At 34.8% G+C, this 15,906-nt stretch overlaps 4 protein-coding genes across 9 annotated transcripts; 2 read left to right on the top strand and 2 right to left on the bottom strand.

Moving 5' to 3' along the window:
- The first annotated feature begins 128 nt into the window (after positions 1–128).
- Positions 129–4,796, top strand: LOC107265372 (transmembrane protein 181). The gene is made up of 13 exons (XM_015734781.2): positions 129–415; positions 722–905; positions 971–1,074; positions 1,146–1,295; positions 1,528–1,630; positions 1,721–1,874; positions 1,964–2,044; positions 2,123–2,222; positions 2,287–2,414; positions 2,482–2,631; positions 3,953–4,055; positions 4,145–4,375; positions 4,439–4,796. Exons 2-13 carry the CDS (start codon positions 742–744, stop codon positions 4,570–4,572), a joined length of 1,602 nt encoding a protein of 533 aa, XP_015590267.1. The 5' UTR covers positions 129–415; positions 722–741; the 3' UTR covers positions 4,573–4,796.
- LOC107265374 (peritrophin-1) lies at positions 2,640–3,946 on the bottom strand. The gene is made up of 3 exons (XM_015734783.2): positions 3,471–3,946; positions 3,041–3,408; positions 2,640–2,965 (listed from the first exon to the last, which is right to left on the bottom strand). Exons 1-3 carry the CDS (start codon positions 3,481–3,483, stop codon positions 2,648–2,650), a joined length of 699 nt encoding a protein of 232 aa, XP_015590269.1. The 5' UTR covers positions 3,484–3,946; the 3' UTR covers positions 2,640–2,647.
- A 484-nt stretch (positions 4,797–5,280) lies between the features above and the next one.
- On the top strand, positions 5,281–6,578 carry LOC107265375 (activated RNA polymerase II transcriptional coactivator p15). Of its 3 annotated transcripts, none has more exons than XM_015734784.2 (4): positions 5,281–5,438; positions 5,837–5,921; positions 6,027–6,282; positions 6,373–6,578. In XM_015734784.2, the coding sequence occupies exons 2-4, from the start codon at positions 5,865–5,867 to the stop codon at positions 6,453–6,455; spliced, it is 396 nt and encodes a 131-aa protein (XP_015590270.1). In that variant the 5' UTR covers positions 5,281–5,438; positions 5,837–5,864; the 3' UTR covers positions 6,456–6,578. The 3 variants fall into 3 exon arrangements, with proteins under 3 accessions (XP_015590270.1, XP_024938446.1, XP_024938445.1); XM_025082678.1 differs by having other exon boundaries at positions 5,339–5,383; XM_025082677.1 differs by lacking the exon at positions 5,281–5,438 and adding an exon at positions 5,505–5,565.
- A 229-nt stretch (positions 6,579–6,807) lies between these two features.
- On the bottom strand, positions 6,808–15,888 carry LOC107265371. Of its 4 annotated transcripts, none has more exons than XM_025082614.1 (13): positions 15,871–15,888; positions 15,488–15,550; positions 14,877–15,047; positions 14,658–14,791; positions 14,326–14,476; positions 14,016–14,252; positions 13,717–13,925; positions 13,336–13,643; positions 12,625–13,262; positions 12,477–12,545; positions 7,949–12,421; positions 7,831–7,877; positions 6,808–7,763 (listed from the first exon to the last, which is right to left on the bottom strand). In XM_025082614.1, the coding sequence occupies exons 2-13, from the start codon at positions 15,528–15,530 to the stop codon at positions 7,671–7,673; spliced, it is 6,573 nt and encodes a 2,190-aa protein (XP_024938382.1). In that variant the 5' UTR covers positions 15,531–15,550; positions 15,871–15,888; the 3' UTR covers positions 6,808–7,670. The 4 variants fall into 4 exon arrangements, with proteins under 4 accessions (XP_024938382.1, XP_024938383.1, XP_024938384.1 ...); XM_025082616.1 differs by lacking the exon at positions 15,871–15,888 and having other exon boundaries at positions 6,809–7,763; positions 12,625–12,700; positions 12,848–13,262; positions 15,488–15,652; XM_025082615.1 differs by lacking the exon at positions 15,871–15,888 and having other exon boundaries at positions 14,016–14,249; positions 15,488–15,652.
- Between the last annotated feature and the right edge of the window lie 18 nt (positions 15,889–15,906).

Raw genomic sequence — 15,906 nt, 5'->3', positions numbered from 1 at the left:
TTATGCTATATTTCTTATTTTAGTTATTACTTAACGAAATGTAGATCTTAATCAACATTAAATTTAATATGTGTCGGCTAGCAGGTCTGCAATAATATCAGAAGAGAAGCTTGGAAGCACGGATCAATAATGGGCGTCGCGACGCCAGCCTCATTCGCCGTCTGCGTCGTTGTACATTTCATTTTCATTTCTCTATAACGCATTATCGTATACAGTCAGTGTTTTCGAAATTCAACGACCTCGTGGTTCGTCACATATTCCTAATGTTTATCGTCATGATCATCCACGAAAATTATCCAGAGAAATATATATCTTTCACGTAAATTAGGCCCTTCGAAGTACCCCGATAATATTAGACGAAGCGAACGAGACATAAATTGGACTTGTGCAATTGGATCGTATCCGTATTAATCGTGTAAGCGTCAACAAATAATGTGGATAATGATGGTTACGTTTATTTTATTCATTTTTAATATCTGTCGCCCCTTTGCAGAAGGAGAAATTTACTGAACAATACAAGACAATTAATCTAAATCGTTACAATTTTTTCCATAAACAATTTACCAGAGAAAATGAACGACTTAACCATTTCTATCGTATAAAACATTAATGACTTCTGCAGTTGGCTTGATCCTCTTTTGCATACAGTTTAAATTTGTACAAATTCATTCATCCATCTCAAGAAAAGTGAAAGTGATTTAAAATAATATATAATTTTTAGAAACACGGAAAACGTAAGTGATGAGAAAATCAAAAATGGAGGGTCCAAGTTTAGGATATTCTTATCATCTTCCATCAGCTGGATGGAATCTCAAGGTCAGAAATGCTCTGTCCCAATTCAGTGACCTATTTAGTGAATTTAATAAATACATCGCTCCAGCTTATCATCACGATCGTTGCGAAAGGTATAGAAGCAAATTTCTTTATAAAATAAGAATTGTTAATTTCAATCGTATTTTTTTTTTCATAGATCTGTTCAGATGCGACTTTATTCAATGCACAAAAGGGAATTCGTCATGGTTTTCATGGGATTCTTCGCCTGTTTTGGATTGGCCGTATTTATAGGTCTCGCAGGTAATAAATATATTATTAATAAAACAAAATTATATGCTTATAACCATTGAAAAAATAATTTATATCAACAGGTCCTCCTATCACTACCACCACTGAACAAAAAGCACATTTGAATGGAAGTGAAATGGCTACAGGTCCTTTCATCATGAAAACTCCAGCACTATCAACATATAGTCAACAATTGTGGGTCATTGCTAAACTCTCCACATCAAATAACGACGGTACTAATTTTAATACCCCAATTCAAAAGTATCTTATTAGTAGAGAAACCATAGTAATACTTGTTCCTGAAAAAGTGATAATCCAGAAAAATATTATGGTTTGACGATAAAATGGACTCGAAAATCCTTTGCTATAACCACTGATAAAGAAGCTGCATACATATATGTATGTATTTAACAAATATTTCATTGAGAGATGTAATTAATGAGACTGGATAATTATAATTTACAGATGAGAAGTACGATAAGAGTTTCCAAGTAAGCGTTTCCATTGATGGTATCACTCCAGATCATAAGCCTGTATCAGTTCTGGCTCCAGAAGCTGGACATAATAGGTAAGAAAGACAATAAAAAACTTTTTTTTAAACAATTGAATCTTTCTCAATAGAATTTAAAGATGAATGAAAAAATTTTACGGATTTCAGAACGAGGCATCTCAAGTGTGAGAGACAAACATGTGAAGAGTTCGTTGTGGTCCATCTTGGATTCTTGGATTTTACATACTACATCATTACCGTGCGTTTTTACGGTCTTGAGAGTTTTCATCAACGATACAACATACGAGATCTTACGTTCTACGTCAGTAAGCACTATGTGACACGATAACGCATAATTTTCATAAGATGCGATGATTTTTTAATTAAATTATTTTCACTCTCTGTTCACAGTTTAAGAATTACAACCCGGCATTTACGCAAATAGAAATCTGGTTTAGACTGATATTTCTACTGGCTACGTTTATAGTGACGGTAATAAGATTTAATTAATTAAACTAAAAATATAATTCTTATAATTATTTATAATTCTTCATTATTTTCTATCCTCAGTGCTGGTTTGGTCATTCCTTAAGAAAGTATCCGATACACGACTGGTCCATAGAACAGAAATGGCTGTCAATTCTTCTGCCATTACTGATCCTATATAACAGTAAGTAAATATGAAATTGTTAATTGCTAATGAATAATGAATACTATGTTATACCATTTATTAGATCCACTGTTTCCTATGACATTCCTCGTAAATTCCTGGATGCCTGGGATGCTGGATGCTGTCTTACAGACTACGTTTCTTTGTGGAATTCTTATGTTCTGGCTTTGTGTCTATCACGGTCTTCGCCAGGTAGATATTAATATTTCAATAATGATGTATTGTTTACAATATTAATAATTTATATTTTATCATCTAGAATGAGAGACGTCTAGTAACATTTTATCTACCTAAATTATTGGTAGTGGGTTTATTATGGGGTGCAGCATTAACACTAGCAACATGGCTCCGGTGCACAGAACTTGAAGATCCAACATATAATTATGTTCTGGACACATCAAACTATTACGTGCGTATATTAAAAATTAACATACTTTACATTTTGAATTATAAGGCCAATCGCAGACGTTCAGTCGAGGATTAAAGTGAAGGCCTGCAGGACAGGTCTGCAAAAGCGGATTTCCCCAATTGCACTGATAGAAATGATCACATAAATATGGATGAGGTAAATAAATTGGACGTGTATGATGGGCTGGGCATCTTGGTTGAGGCCTGGGACATCTTGTCCAGGATGAATCACATCGTGCCTGCCAGGGCCAGTCGCACACCTGAAGTTCAGAATTGAAGTGCAGTTCTTCTGGACATTCGAACAGTATAGCTGATCCCCAGTCACACTTATAAAACTAGAAATGAAATTCATACGAGAGTATAAAAATGATCCAAACATCAGTTAAATATACAGGATCATTTAAAATTACCATACTGCAGTTGTCAGGATGAGATAAAAGTGCAGGGTACCCAGGATCCTGGGATAATGCACATGGACCGACTTCATCCTGATCTATATTGAAATTCTGTACAACAGTGACCTTAAACTTGACCTCACACGTTGTCTCGTTCTCAGGTATGCAGTCATAACTAGCAGAATCGTCGTAGAAATATCCTAATGGACACGGTGAATCATCCTGATAAGGATTTTTGCATAATAACTGCATAGTGCAGTCTAAGTGCAGCGATTGTGAATCTCCTAGAGTTGCTATTTCTCGTCGTAATTCAGGTGGACAATCGACACTTGAAAATAGCCCTGAGGCTTCCAGCATCAATTCCAATAGTATGATTGCAATAGCTAAAAATTATAGATGCATTAATTTTTGATTTTAATTAATTTAGACAAATTCTTATACTCACCAATATAATCCATGCTTGGATACTCGATGAAGATTACTACGCGGAAGTCCTCTTCGATGAGAGTTTTCTTGGTGAATATCTTGCCACATGAAGATTTTCGCAGTCGTTACAACGAACACGACCTTAGACTTCACTGTGCTGTCCATTGCACTTGGAGCTCGACTTGTATATGCCTAACTCACCGCAATGAACTAGCTAAAAACAAACGAGCTTAGAATAACAGCGTATCTTGTGTGTCGCGACCGGTTTATCTTTACAAATCTATATTTGCCGCCGCATCGAAAGTTGAACAGAAATCGAAACTCGATCGATTAAAAAAAGTGCACCGACCACAGTTAGTGGCTGACAGCAGCTGATGTGTCGATGATCTCAGTTCTTGAAAGATTCTAGTGCTATCACGTTTCCAATTATTTACCTGATCCACGACACAACTGTATTTGATAATACTATTAATTATAAGAATAATGTACTTTCATTTTTAGGGTTTCAAAGTGTTTTTCTTTACGGTCGGTGGGATTTACATCGCTTATCTTCTTCTACTTATACTGAGAGCCTATAGTGAACTACGTTCAATGCCATATTTTGGTAATTTATGTTCATTGTGCTTATTATTATGATTATTAATTTTGATGCACTTTTCTTAATGTTATTATTTTCTTTTTTTTTTTTAATAGATCTACGACTGCGATTCCTTACATTACTGGCTGGAATAGTAGCAGGAGTCTGCACTCTGGTGACTGCACGTCAATTTGGCGCAGGTGTCTTGGAGGATAGTTTTGCTTCACGTTTATCTACGTATTATCGTACCTCAGCTCAATTCATGGCTCTCTATGGATTACTTAATTTTTATCTGTACACGATGGCTTACGTGTATGCGCCAGCGCTCGAGCAAGTTTACGGTCAGCGTAAGTGTCATGCTTTCATTCCTTCTTTAGGAATATAACGTTACATTGTTGATTCTTATGTAGATTCCTCGATAACGAAGGACAATCCTGCATTTTCGATGATAAACGACTCGGACGAAGATGTGATTTATGGATCGGACGAAGAAAGCCGTCGACCTCTGACTCGCGCGCCGCGAAACACAGATGACAGCGATTAAGAATTCTGAAACATCTTTTAGCTTGATTAATGGCCTGAAGAGTTGCCATTTCTTGTTGATAAATGTTGTTTCTCCGGCGATTCTTCGTTTGGAATTGTTCTTGGATATAAAGAGCCTGCCGGATAATCTGCAACGCGCGAGGATACGGATATATGAGTGTAATTGTGTATGGATAGAGAATATTTTAATTTTCTTCTTTCAGCTTCATGTAAATACATTATTAGGATATGAATGATGCAGCAAATTTTTCTTTGGGCCATTCATTGTCAGTTTTTATCGAAGGCGCGTTATATGTGAACTCGCGTGCTTTTATTCACTGTATATTTATCGTACATTGCTACGAACTTTAATGAAAATCACATGACCGATATATGACATACTATATTATATACGGATAAATATGTTATGTACCGCGCTGAAAATATTCTCGAGGACCTATGTCTCATATTTACATATTGTTGATAATGTTGCAGATTATACTTCAGAAGTAATTTGGAAGAATATTTCGATTTTTGTAAAAATAAAAAGAGGTTATTGGTGCCATTAGGCAGCTGGTGTAATTACCGTTGAACATGAAGCCTCTTCTTCAAATGACTGTGTACTTAAGGAATGGAAATAAAAGTGTAATAAATTCTTTGGTACATTTAAGAAATTCATTATCTTTCTACGTTAGAATATAATGATTTTGTGAAAATGTTTTGTAGCTTCCCGCCGTTTGCGTGTAGATACGTTGTATGTGCACCATTGGATTTCTTAGTTTGATGCGAAAACTGCTGGCAGTTTAAGCGTGATACAGAATAGATTGTATATCGTGAGTTAATTCAGTCCTCCTGATCTAAAACTTAGTATATATTATTATTTTGAGGGTATGTATACATTATTTATATTTAATAAATTAGAATAGGAAATTAATTAATTTTTATATGGAGAAAAATTTAATTCATTCACTCCGGCAAAAATTGAACCACATCGACATCTTTTTTTGTCGCTTAGGTACCTATGCTTGAGGATTTTAGATACATAATTATTAAATAAGTAATTTACGTGATATTTAGAATTATGAAAATTTATCTATGAATGGTTTGTGATAATATGTTTGCATACTGACTCGGGAGCAGATTTCAAAAATTATTTGAGGTTAAATGAGATTTTCGATGCCTTATGTTCTTGGGCATTATTCTTAGAATTTAGATTAAAATATACGTTGAGATATTGATGCATTTATAGTACATGTAAAATTGAAGACATTGTGTATACTTTCTAGATTAAATAAATCTGACTGAAAACTTATCATGCCGAAATCAAGGGCATATGTCTCAAGTTCATCATCCAGTTACGATACTGACGAGGTAATAATTTATCCTTGTATTGTGATCTGTGTTTAATTCAAAATTTATTCACAATTAATGTTTAAGTCAATTCTATGAATAAAAGTATGTATCCATTTAATTTAGGAAGTAAAGCAAGAAACTTCTAAGAAAAACAACAAGAGGCAAGCGCCAGAAAAAAGAGAAAAGCCTGCGTCAGAAAAAAGAGAAAAGCCTGCACCAAGCAAAAAGGCAAAGCACGAACCAGATGAAGATGAAGATTCAGTTTGGGAATTAGGAAACAATCGACGAGTGACTGTGCGTGAATTTAAGGGGAATATGTATGTTGACATCAGAGAGATGTATCTCGATAAAAGTGGAGACATGAAACCAGGAAAGAAAGGTATCTTGTTGTTATAGCTGTAATTTATTTAAGATTTTAAAAAACATGATTCATCAGTAAAAACATTAATTATATATTTACTTCTTTCAGGTATAGCACTCAATATGGTCCAATGGAGAAAATTTGTGTCCCTCGTTGAAGAAATTGACCGTGTTGCTAAGTCCAAGTGTTAATTTAATAGTTCAACAAAGTTCCATTGTCACTTTGACAGATTTCACACTCTTTTCCTATATTAAAATGTTTTGTATTGTGTTTCTATTATGTTCATAATTAAAGTAAATTGGTTATGATATATATCTGTACAACAAATGCATTAACTTTATTTAATATCGGTATGGCAGACTGCAGTCGTGCATACACTTCTGTTTATCTGCACAGACTGCACTTCTGTGGATACAGAATATCCACATAGGGTCAATGAATAATTCTTATTAATCCGTGAAGTATTATTTTATTTGTTTATTTTTTGTGTTAAAAATATTAACATTAGTGCCTGATCATATATTTATAAAATAAAATACTGTAGTTTTACTCTTATCCACAGCTTAACAACTACTTTTTCAAGAAATTTCACTTAATAATATAGAAACATAACAACTATTTCTCACCCAAGTAATGTGCAACACTTTTTATATATTATATAAAGAGTATTACATATGTTACTTCCATTGCAAGTGATAATGTATTAAAATATTTTACTCGTAGCGAATTCAGATACATTTTATAATCTGCAACTTTACAAAGAAAATCCATGGGCAATTATAAAATTTCAGGGCGATATAATCATGAAAATGAATATAAATGGAGAAGCGCATGTCTCTGTTGTAATAAAAAATAATTATCATCGTTAAGTAAACGTTTCTAAAATATTTTTTGTTTAATGCCCACAGTCAAAGAACAAATAATAAAATCAAAATGGGATTCATAGATCAGTATCATAAATTTCTAAAAAAAATGTCAGTTGAAGTGGAACATGTAGTGAAATTAAGTAATCGAGATTCTGTGATGTGATAATACAATGACTAATGTATCTTGGATATATGTTGCTTTTGTAACATATTTTAATGACACGCTACTTTTAATCGTAGGAACAAAAAACATATCCATTCATAAAGATATTGGTATTACATAGATAGTATTTAAAAAAAAGCAACAAACTTTTAATAAGAATGAAGTTTGAACAAAACGTTCCATATAGGAAACTATAAGATCTTACAGTCATAGTAGAGTCATTTAATGTTCTGTATTAGTACTTTTAGAAAATCCGATGGTATGAAGCACACCTATAAATAAATAACAATGTGTAGCACCATTGGCTAGCAGATAACAATATATACATGATACAATCAGAAAAGGATCTCCCATTTGAAATCTAACGTTTATAATCCTCATGTGGGTCCATGAACAGATGTCAGGAACTCGTCCACATTCAACATGCTCAATAAAACTTGTGGATCTGTTGCTCGTGCTTTTTTCTCAACCTATGAATTAAGTCTGCTATGAGAAAGTGTAATTTAAAAAAACATTATTATACATATTCGTACGAACCTGTTCACTCTCTCTTGATTCGGATGCTTTTCTCTTTTTTCTATCGTCTAAAATAATTTCCATATGAGTTTTCAAATAATTAAGTGTTGATAAAACGTGTATAATTATATTGTCTTACCTTTGGGAGGATCTTGAGCATTATCGACTGTCTGCTTCCTTTTTCCATCAGGCGACTTGGAAACGGATTTTCTACCAGATGACAATGGATTTTTTCCATGTATCTTTGTGGTACCGGATGTTGAAGGTTCTGACATAGGAGATGATGTGGCTAAAGGTTTTATTTCGCTGCCTTTGAAGACTGAAGATGAGCTGTTTTGTAACGTTGACAATTGAAGCTTTGTACATTTAATACTTTTAAGAGCAGGTCGTTTGTTAACGACTTTTCTCTTTGACTTTGGAGAAATATTAAATATTTCTTCGTACGGTGTCGCAGTCATCATTTTACCACGTTCTTTGTCTTTTTCATCTGTAGAATCAACCTTCACCTGGAATCTGAGTTCAGAACTCCTGAACTTTCGTCTTCGTTTCTTTACAGGTACAGAATCGTCATGGACGAATCGGTACTCTACAGTGTTGGATATGGTTGCATTCAGACTACCTATTCCATCAGGTTCTACAGTTGTGTGCTTGTTCGCTGGTACCAATTGTAAACACTCCAATACACAAGATAAATCTTCTTTAGAAGAAACTGGACCATTTTTTTCATTGGCGATTTTAATTGCGCTACTGGAAGATTCTGTATTAGGTCCACCGCAGTCGCTTTTTTGAGCATCTGAAATTTGACGTGTTCTAGAACGGGTTGTCCTTTGGTCATTATTCTCGTCATCACTAAAGAGGTCTCTCTTGATTTGATCCACTTTGGATTTCAATGTGCGTTTTGTATTTTCGTTTGAATTAATTTGCTCCTTTGAATTCAATATTTTTTCCTCGTTGCTACTATGAACTTTTTCAATTTTATTTTCTAAAACATTATCTACAATAATGTTATCACAAGTTTGCTCACTTCCTTTAGAATTCTTGACGGTAGATTCCTTTGGCTTGTTGTCCTTTTTCTTTTCGTTTTTAACCGTTTTACTTTTTGATTTTGTCAAGTCTGTGGAATTCTTTCTTTTATTTATATTTGCATTCGGACACGTTTGTGCTTCACTGCGTGATTGACCTCTTACATTAGAAGATGCGCGAGATGATTCATGCTTTTCTTTTTTAGATTCTTCTTCAACTCCTGTCGCTTCTTTGATTGTTGTTAGTCGTAAAATTGTTCTAGTATTTTCTGCAATCGAATGATCTTTGGGTACCTCAGCAGTGTCCAAGTTTTTTTGCAAAATATTTACATGCGGTTTAGACTGAGATTTTCTTCTCTTTATCACATTATTTTTAGACTGATCTTCATCGGTTTTAGTATTTACTTTAACGTTTACAGGTTCTTCTGTTTTTGCAGCCGGAACTCGCTTAGCTCTGATCCCCTTGGGTACTACAGGAAGCTGAGGCTTTGTCTTTAATTTTGAAATGATACGAAGTCGTTTCTTTTCCAATTCTAATCCTAATTTACAATCCGGTTGTGCGCTAGATTGTGAACTTGAATGAGACGAATGTGATACTTGAGGTTCACGCTCTTTTGTGAAAGATAAAGCTTCGGGTATTCCACGTGTAACAGAGACAGCCGGTACTAGACACTGTACGTCAATTATTTTTGGTTTCGCTGTGGTTTGATTGGTAATTGAAAGAGTTTGATTGAGTGGACTATCTGCCTTTGTCGCTTTTGGATCCTGAGCAGAAATCAAAGCGGAAATCTTACTGCTCAAATTAGTCAGAGTTTCCATGCCAGCTTTTGAGCTACTGGGTGTTTCAGAAATATCAGCCTCGGATAATAATGCCTCATCTTTAGCAGGTGTTTCCATAGATGTATTTCTAATGACATCATCTGATTTTACGACAGGAAAAACCTTAGCAGGGGATTCTTCGGCTCCTACTATTAAATTTGTCAAGGATAACACGTTATCATTGTTCTTCTGATTTGTACTGGGAACTGACATTTCTTCTAATTTCTTTACAACCTCCTCTTGTGATTTATCTGTCTTCTCTATGACTGGAGTATCATCTGCTGTATTTCCAACGTTAATTATTTCTGGTACTGCTTTGTGTCCAGAATCATTACTGGTGTCAGTATAAATTTTCCCAAGTATCTCTTTATTTTTTATTACTGACAGCAGAGGGGATGGGTTTGTCGTACCTGAGCCTGAAGAGGAACTTGATGATGATGATGAAGTTGAATTGGACGAAGAACTAGAATCACTATCGGATGATTCATGATCACTTTTGGATGAACTGTCACATCTAATATTTATTTGACTAATATTTACAGCTTTAATTTCCTCTTTTGTAATACAGTCATTTGTAGTCATATTAGAAGCAGTCGGAAGATTGTTTTTTGATTTATCAGTAATGTCCTTAGATGTGGCTGAAATTTTTAATTCCTTCACAGCTTCTTCTTTGGGAAGATTTTCTTTGATTACTTCAAATTGAGTTATCTCTAACTTACTACTGGATATGTTTACCGGAAAGCCACTAACAACATCCATATTAATATTAGTCCTACAACCTTCCGCATCAACTGGTATAATACTGACTTCAGGTTGCTGTAATTTATTCTGTGTATGAGTACTTTGGCAACCTAATATCTTATTAAGGCCAGTGGGCTGTTCAGAACTTGGATGATAATACGGTGAACAGGTATTATATTCTCCCTTTCTAATGGCATCCTCTGTATTCTCACCAGCTAACTTTGGTGTAAGAGTGACGCACGGTGTAGGTGGGAATTCTGGTGTAGTGACAAAGCTACGAACTTTACTAGAATCTTCACTGACCTTTACAAAAGGTGTTATCACGTTATTACTCGGACTGAGAACTCTAGGAGTAGGAGGCAGTCCAAAAGAATTTTCAATTTTTCTTGGTGTTTCTAAATCTATCATATGTGGTAACTGCAAAATATGTCGACTTGATTCCGGAGAGATTCTTATGAGATCAGAGGTCCTCACACTCAAGTCTATTGAATTAGACATGCATTCGATGATGTTTGCACTGTTTGGTTTTGAAATGTTTGTTTTTATTGTCTTTAATTTAGCGTACTTTTTTACTACCTTTTTCTCAGACGTATCATTCTTATTCGCCAGCGAATCTTTCTCATCCTGGACCTGTACAGTATCACTGCACGAACTAGTTGGAACAGGTACTTCCACTTTATTCACATTAGTATTTGAAGGCGTAATAACGTCTTGCACACTAGTTAGTTCTTTGATTACATCATTATCAACAGTTTTGGTACAACTGTCCGAACTTTTATCCGATATTATAATTTCGTCAGTTTGATTGTTTTTCACTTTATTTGAACCAACGGTAGATTTAGCATTTTTCTTTGTCACCACTTCCTTTTTCGACGTCGCACTACTTGACTTATCTTTAGTCGATTCCCTCTTCTTCGTTGTCTTTGTCGTTTTTACAACTACCTCCTCCTTCTCCTTGGATGCTTGCAGAATTTTTCGTAGATCCGCATCCCAACTCTTTTTAATAACAGGTGCTTCCTTAGTTGACGACTGAGTCTGATTTTTACTTGGCGAAGTAGTCCTTGAACTAGAGTGCGGTGATGTACCGCCCAAAATCAGTCCAACCCCAGTATACTTTTCCCAACCACCCATTAATTTTGGTGCAGGACTCCTTGTAGCAATTGGCACTTTACAGGGTCGACAAATTTTTAACGGACTTTTTAATTTCTGGACAGTGACTGGTGAATTTCCAAATGGCGGAGACTTGAATAATGTAGTTCTGCACACAGACTTTGATCGATTTGATGATTTTGGAGAAAATTGAACACTCTCGTTGGTACTCAAACGGCGACCAGAACTTGTTACCTTTGTTGGTGTAGTGAAATCAAGCGCTCTAACATGACTACTTCTTCTTCGAGGTGTTGACATACTCAACCTATAATTTTTGGACCTACTTTTTAACAAAGATCTTGGTGTACGTTTAGTAATCACATCACAGGAACTACGTCCGGCTATTGAGTTCTGCTCTTCACCTGCTTTATCCTTTGGCAGTTGTACTGCTGTTTCCACTCTATTCGATTCCGGTATAACGTCATTTGCAGATTTCATCACGATGCTCGTTTCGTGTTGGGGTTGTTTTGCCTTATCATGGAATTTTAAAAATGGCGACAGACCTGTTCCGCATAAGCTGATAGATTCGTCTAGATTGATAGGAGGCATATTGGCATTTTCCAAAGTCGTGCCTGCACTGTTCTCATTCCCATACAATGTTATAGATTCAATTTCACTTGAAGTATTAATTACAGCCGGTGTGTCACTTATTGTAACAGTTTCCATGGCGGATTGTACAGGCTTTTCAACAACTTGAGTATTTTTGAGTTTTTTTGTTACTTTACGCGGCTTCCTTTTGGACGATTGCACAGCTCTTTGAACTTTTGTCTCTTCCGTTTGTGCCAGCTTGACTTCTATTGGATCCGGAGGTACAGCCACTTTCTGACAAACGTTAACAGCCCGCAAATATATTTTTTCTGGTGGCGGAATACCCAATGGATCTAAAAAATAAAAAATATTAATATATAGTATAGAAATTATTATTTAAACTAGTACCTTTTGGAGCAATAGGAATAAAGTGTGAACTGGAACTGGAAGAAATATTTCCAGAGTTTGCAGCATGATCTAAAAAGCACAAAGAAACGTTATAGTTTTTGATACAAAAAATTAATTTTATTATTATTATTATTAATATTAGTCTTACAGTTTGAATTTGTCTTCAGTAGACTGGTTACTTCTTCTTTTGAGCAAACAATTAACGTCGGCATAACCATCATCTCCTGTTCGGAAATTAATTTTTCTGCGTCATTCTCCAAAATGTGTTTGGGTTTTGTGGGTTTTGGTTTTTTAATTGGATTTTTCCTTGTACTCTTACATTCAACAGTATTGTTGGGATATGGCATAGCAACGTTTGCTTCCTGACTTACCGGCATGCTTGATGCTTCTGGCATTTGTACTACCGGTTCTTTAACATGCAATTCCACTTGCGCTTCTCGCTTTTCTGATATTTTTTCAGTCTCAGTATTTAAGCAGATTTGTTCGTTCAGGACATGATGGCCCCTTTTACCATCGTGTATTATCTCCCCAGACATATTAACATTTATTATGCTCAAAATCGCAGCAGCGTTCTGATCATGCAGAGCACTCTCTTCTTTTTCCCGTTCTTTTAATTTATCAGTCTCATCTTCAACTCTAGTGTTTTGCTGTCTAGATGAACTACGTAGTCTATGTTTTAAAGGAATTTCAACCACACTGGAACCGGATGTAGACTTCGCCGTAATTGGTCCAGGTTCCTGTGATCTTGTATCTTCAATAACCGCTTCAACATGTTTTTCACATGACCTACAATTCATATGATCCTTCGAGAAATTTTCTTTAAAAAACCGGCTGTAAAAAACAAATAGAAAGAACATACACTTCTTTGCTGGGATCCACATTGAACTTGGAATCAATCTCTTCATCTGGACTTGTATCAGTCTCTATGTTAGGTCCAATAATCTCTTCAAAGAATTGTTCAAAAACTGGATCAGTCTCCGTGGCTTGAACTATGGATTTGATGGCATTATTTAATTCTGACATAATTGAAGTGTTCAATTCTCCACCCATAGACTCGCAGAGACTCTCGTCCTTAAAGGAGGCATCTCCAGGTAATATAGCTTTGTTAATATTATCAGCAATTCGTTCTTGCAATTCAGTACGATTCAGTAACTCCTTTGTCAGTAACTAAAAGAATTACAAAGATTCACATACGGGATCTGAAGATCTTTAATGAAATCACACAAGTTTAAATGCTCACACTAAGATTTTCTATGGGCTCGTCATTCGATTCTGATTCAGATTCTTGAATATCATAAGGCGTAGTTTGTACTTCAGCACTAGTGTAAGCCAGCTCGTCCGTACTAGTTCCCATACATACTCCAAATGGTTTAATTTGTGCATCTTGACCAATCTCGTTATCTTTATCAAAATTACTAGGTTCAGGTTCACATGTCTGGCTATCATTATCTGCTAATAATATTTTTAGTTAAATAATCGTATTCAAGAGAAATATCACTTAGGAAACACATTTAAATATGGCTATTATCTGTTACGTACTTGAACTTTTATTTTTCTGATTCGTTGAGCAAGAATCAACACTGCTGCTCTCCTTTACGAAATCTGCTGTCTGCGTTTTCGTGATATTGTTAACGGTGTTGTTCTTATTAATAGTACAATAGCTATCCCCGCTACCTCGTTCAGAATTGTTTAACCTTCCAGAATCATGTGATGCCAATAAATCAGCATGACCTGGTAAACTTTCCAATGGCGTTGCTTCTATCGTATCGCACCCTACTGATATAATTGAGCGAAATCATTATTTTTTATATTAACATCTTGCCTTTCACGCTTTATGATTATTTCTTACATTGACTCGAGACTGATTCATATTGTTTATCGTATATTTGAGGGAATGATTTTGCAGCACGTTTACATCGTTCACGATCACTACCACTATGATGTCTTTTGCGTATACTGCTGGATATGATCGGAGATCCTCCAGCAGATTGTGAACTCGTCTATAATAAAAGTATAATCGGATTCCATTAGTAATTATTCAGCCAAATGTGCAACCTCTTCTGCTAGAATATTTGTATCTAAACCATGCTAACATAGAATGAACAAAATATTCTTAATGTGGTAGATATTCTGTATACACTCATATTTATTTACGAGTCATTGCATCAACAATTTACTTGCCTGTGGTGGTACATTAATGTTTACAACAAAACGTTGAGCACGAGAACCTTCAACAAGAAATCTAAGCTGTTCCAGCAAGTCCCCACAGTGTTTAAGTTGTTCACAGTCTGCTAATCTACTTAAGCGTTCTTGTACTATTGTCGATGGAAAAACATTTTATGTAAAATATTTAATAAATTTAAATTCTCCATATAACTGGGCTATATAAAAAATACCTACTTATGGCATTAGCTGCAGAAAACTTTTCAAGGATATCAAGAAGGGTGAATCCATTCACTCTAGTGCTGAAACGCTTTCCATTAGACACAACTGTTCTGCATTCTTGCAAGTGGGACGATGTCTGTAAGAATGCTTTGGCAGCCTCATCACATTTTTGGTCTTCGAGGTAACCTAGGAACAAAGGGCAATGATGTCTCATGATATAGGAATTTATCTAATTAACAATTCCATATAGAATGCAATAATTATTTAAAAGGAATTATAGAAGAGTAATTAAGGACATTATTTATAAATCCAAAAACAAATAAAATCATTATTAGTTCATCTGTAAAGAAATTTATAGTCATAAATATATCTTTCTACAGTAAGACAACTTTCCATTACGAGATTCATTATAATTTCGTTACACTGTTGAAGATTCATTCCATATATTGAGTGGTTAATAAAATAATCGTTCAAAGAAAGAAAATAATTAAATATTCCTGAACTACAAAATAAATGCTATAGAAAATTACTGATACGAATTTTTGAATACTCTACCCTACATTAATATTCCCGCCATTCAAGTAGGTTAGCATTGAGCAATTTATAAAATGTAAATAGACCCTTACCAAGGACTAATCGAGCAACTTCTGAAGGCAGCAGCGATTCCATGTTAAACAATTAATCACTCACTATAAAAAATAATTAAATGAACTTGATTACACTGGAATACTTGTAAGATATTTTAAAAAGGAAGACGCCATGAAAGCAAAACATTGCACTTCGACAGCCATTCTAACACGCTCCCATTCTTACCAACGTGTACGTACAACATTAGGGTGGAAATAGTGAAATTTGATTTTTAATTAGCGCAACAAATTTTTCTTTAAATCTTAATAACTAATTAGTGATATCTAATAGATTTTTACACAATATTATGCAAACCAATTTCATTACATATTCCTTACAAGAGTAATAGTTATATTACATTGCATTCGTGTTGTAATCATACCTTTGCATGCATTCAAACAATTAGATTTTTTCTTGT

This window comes from Cephus cinctus, unplaced genomic scaffold (assembly GCF_000341935.2).
Source record: "Cephus cinctus unplaced genomic scaffold, Ccin1 Ccin1_scaffold0215, whole genome shotgun sequence".
Classification (NCBI taxonomy): domain Eukaryota; kingdom Metazoa; phylum Arthropoda; class Insecta; order Hymenoptera; family Cephidae; genus Cephus; species Cephus cinctus.
This window is presented reverse-complemented; position numbering and strand designations above follow the sequence as displayed.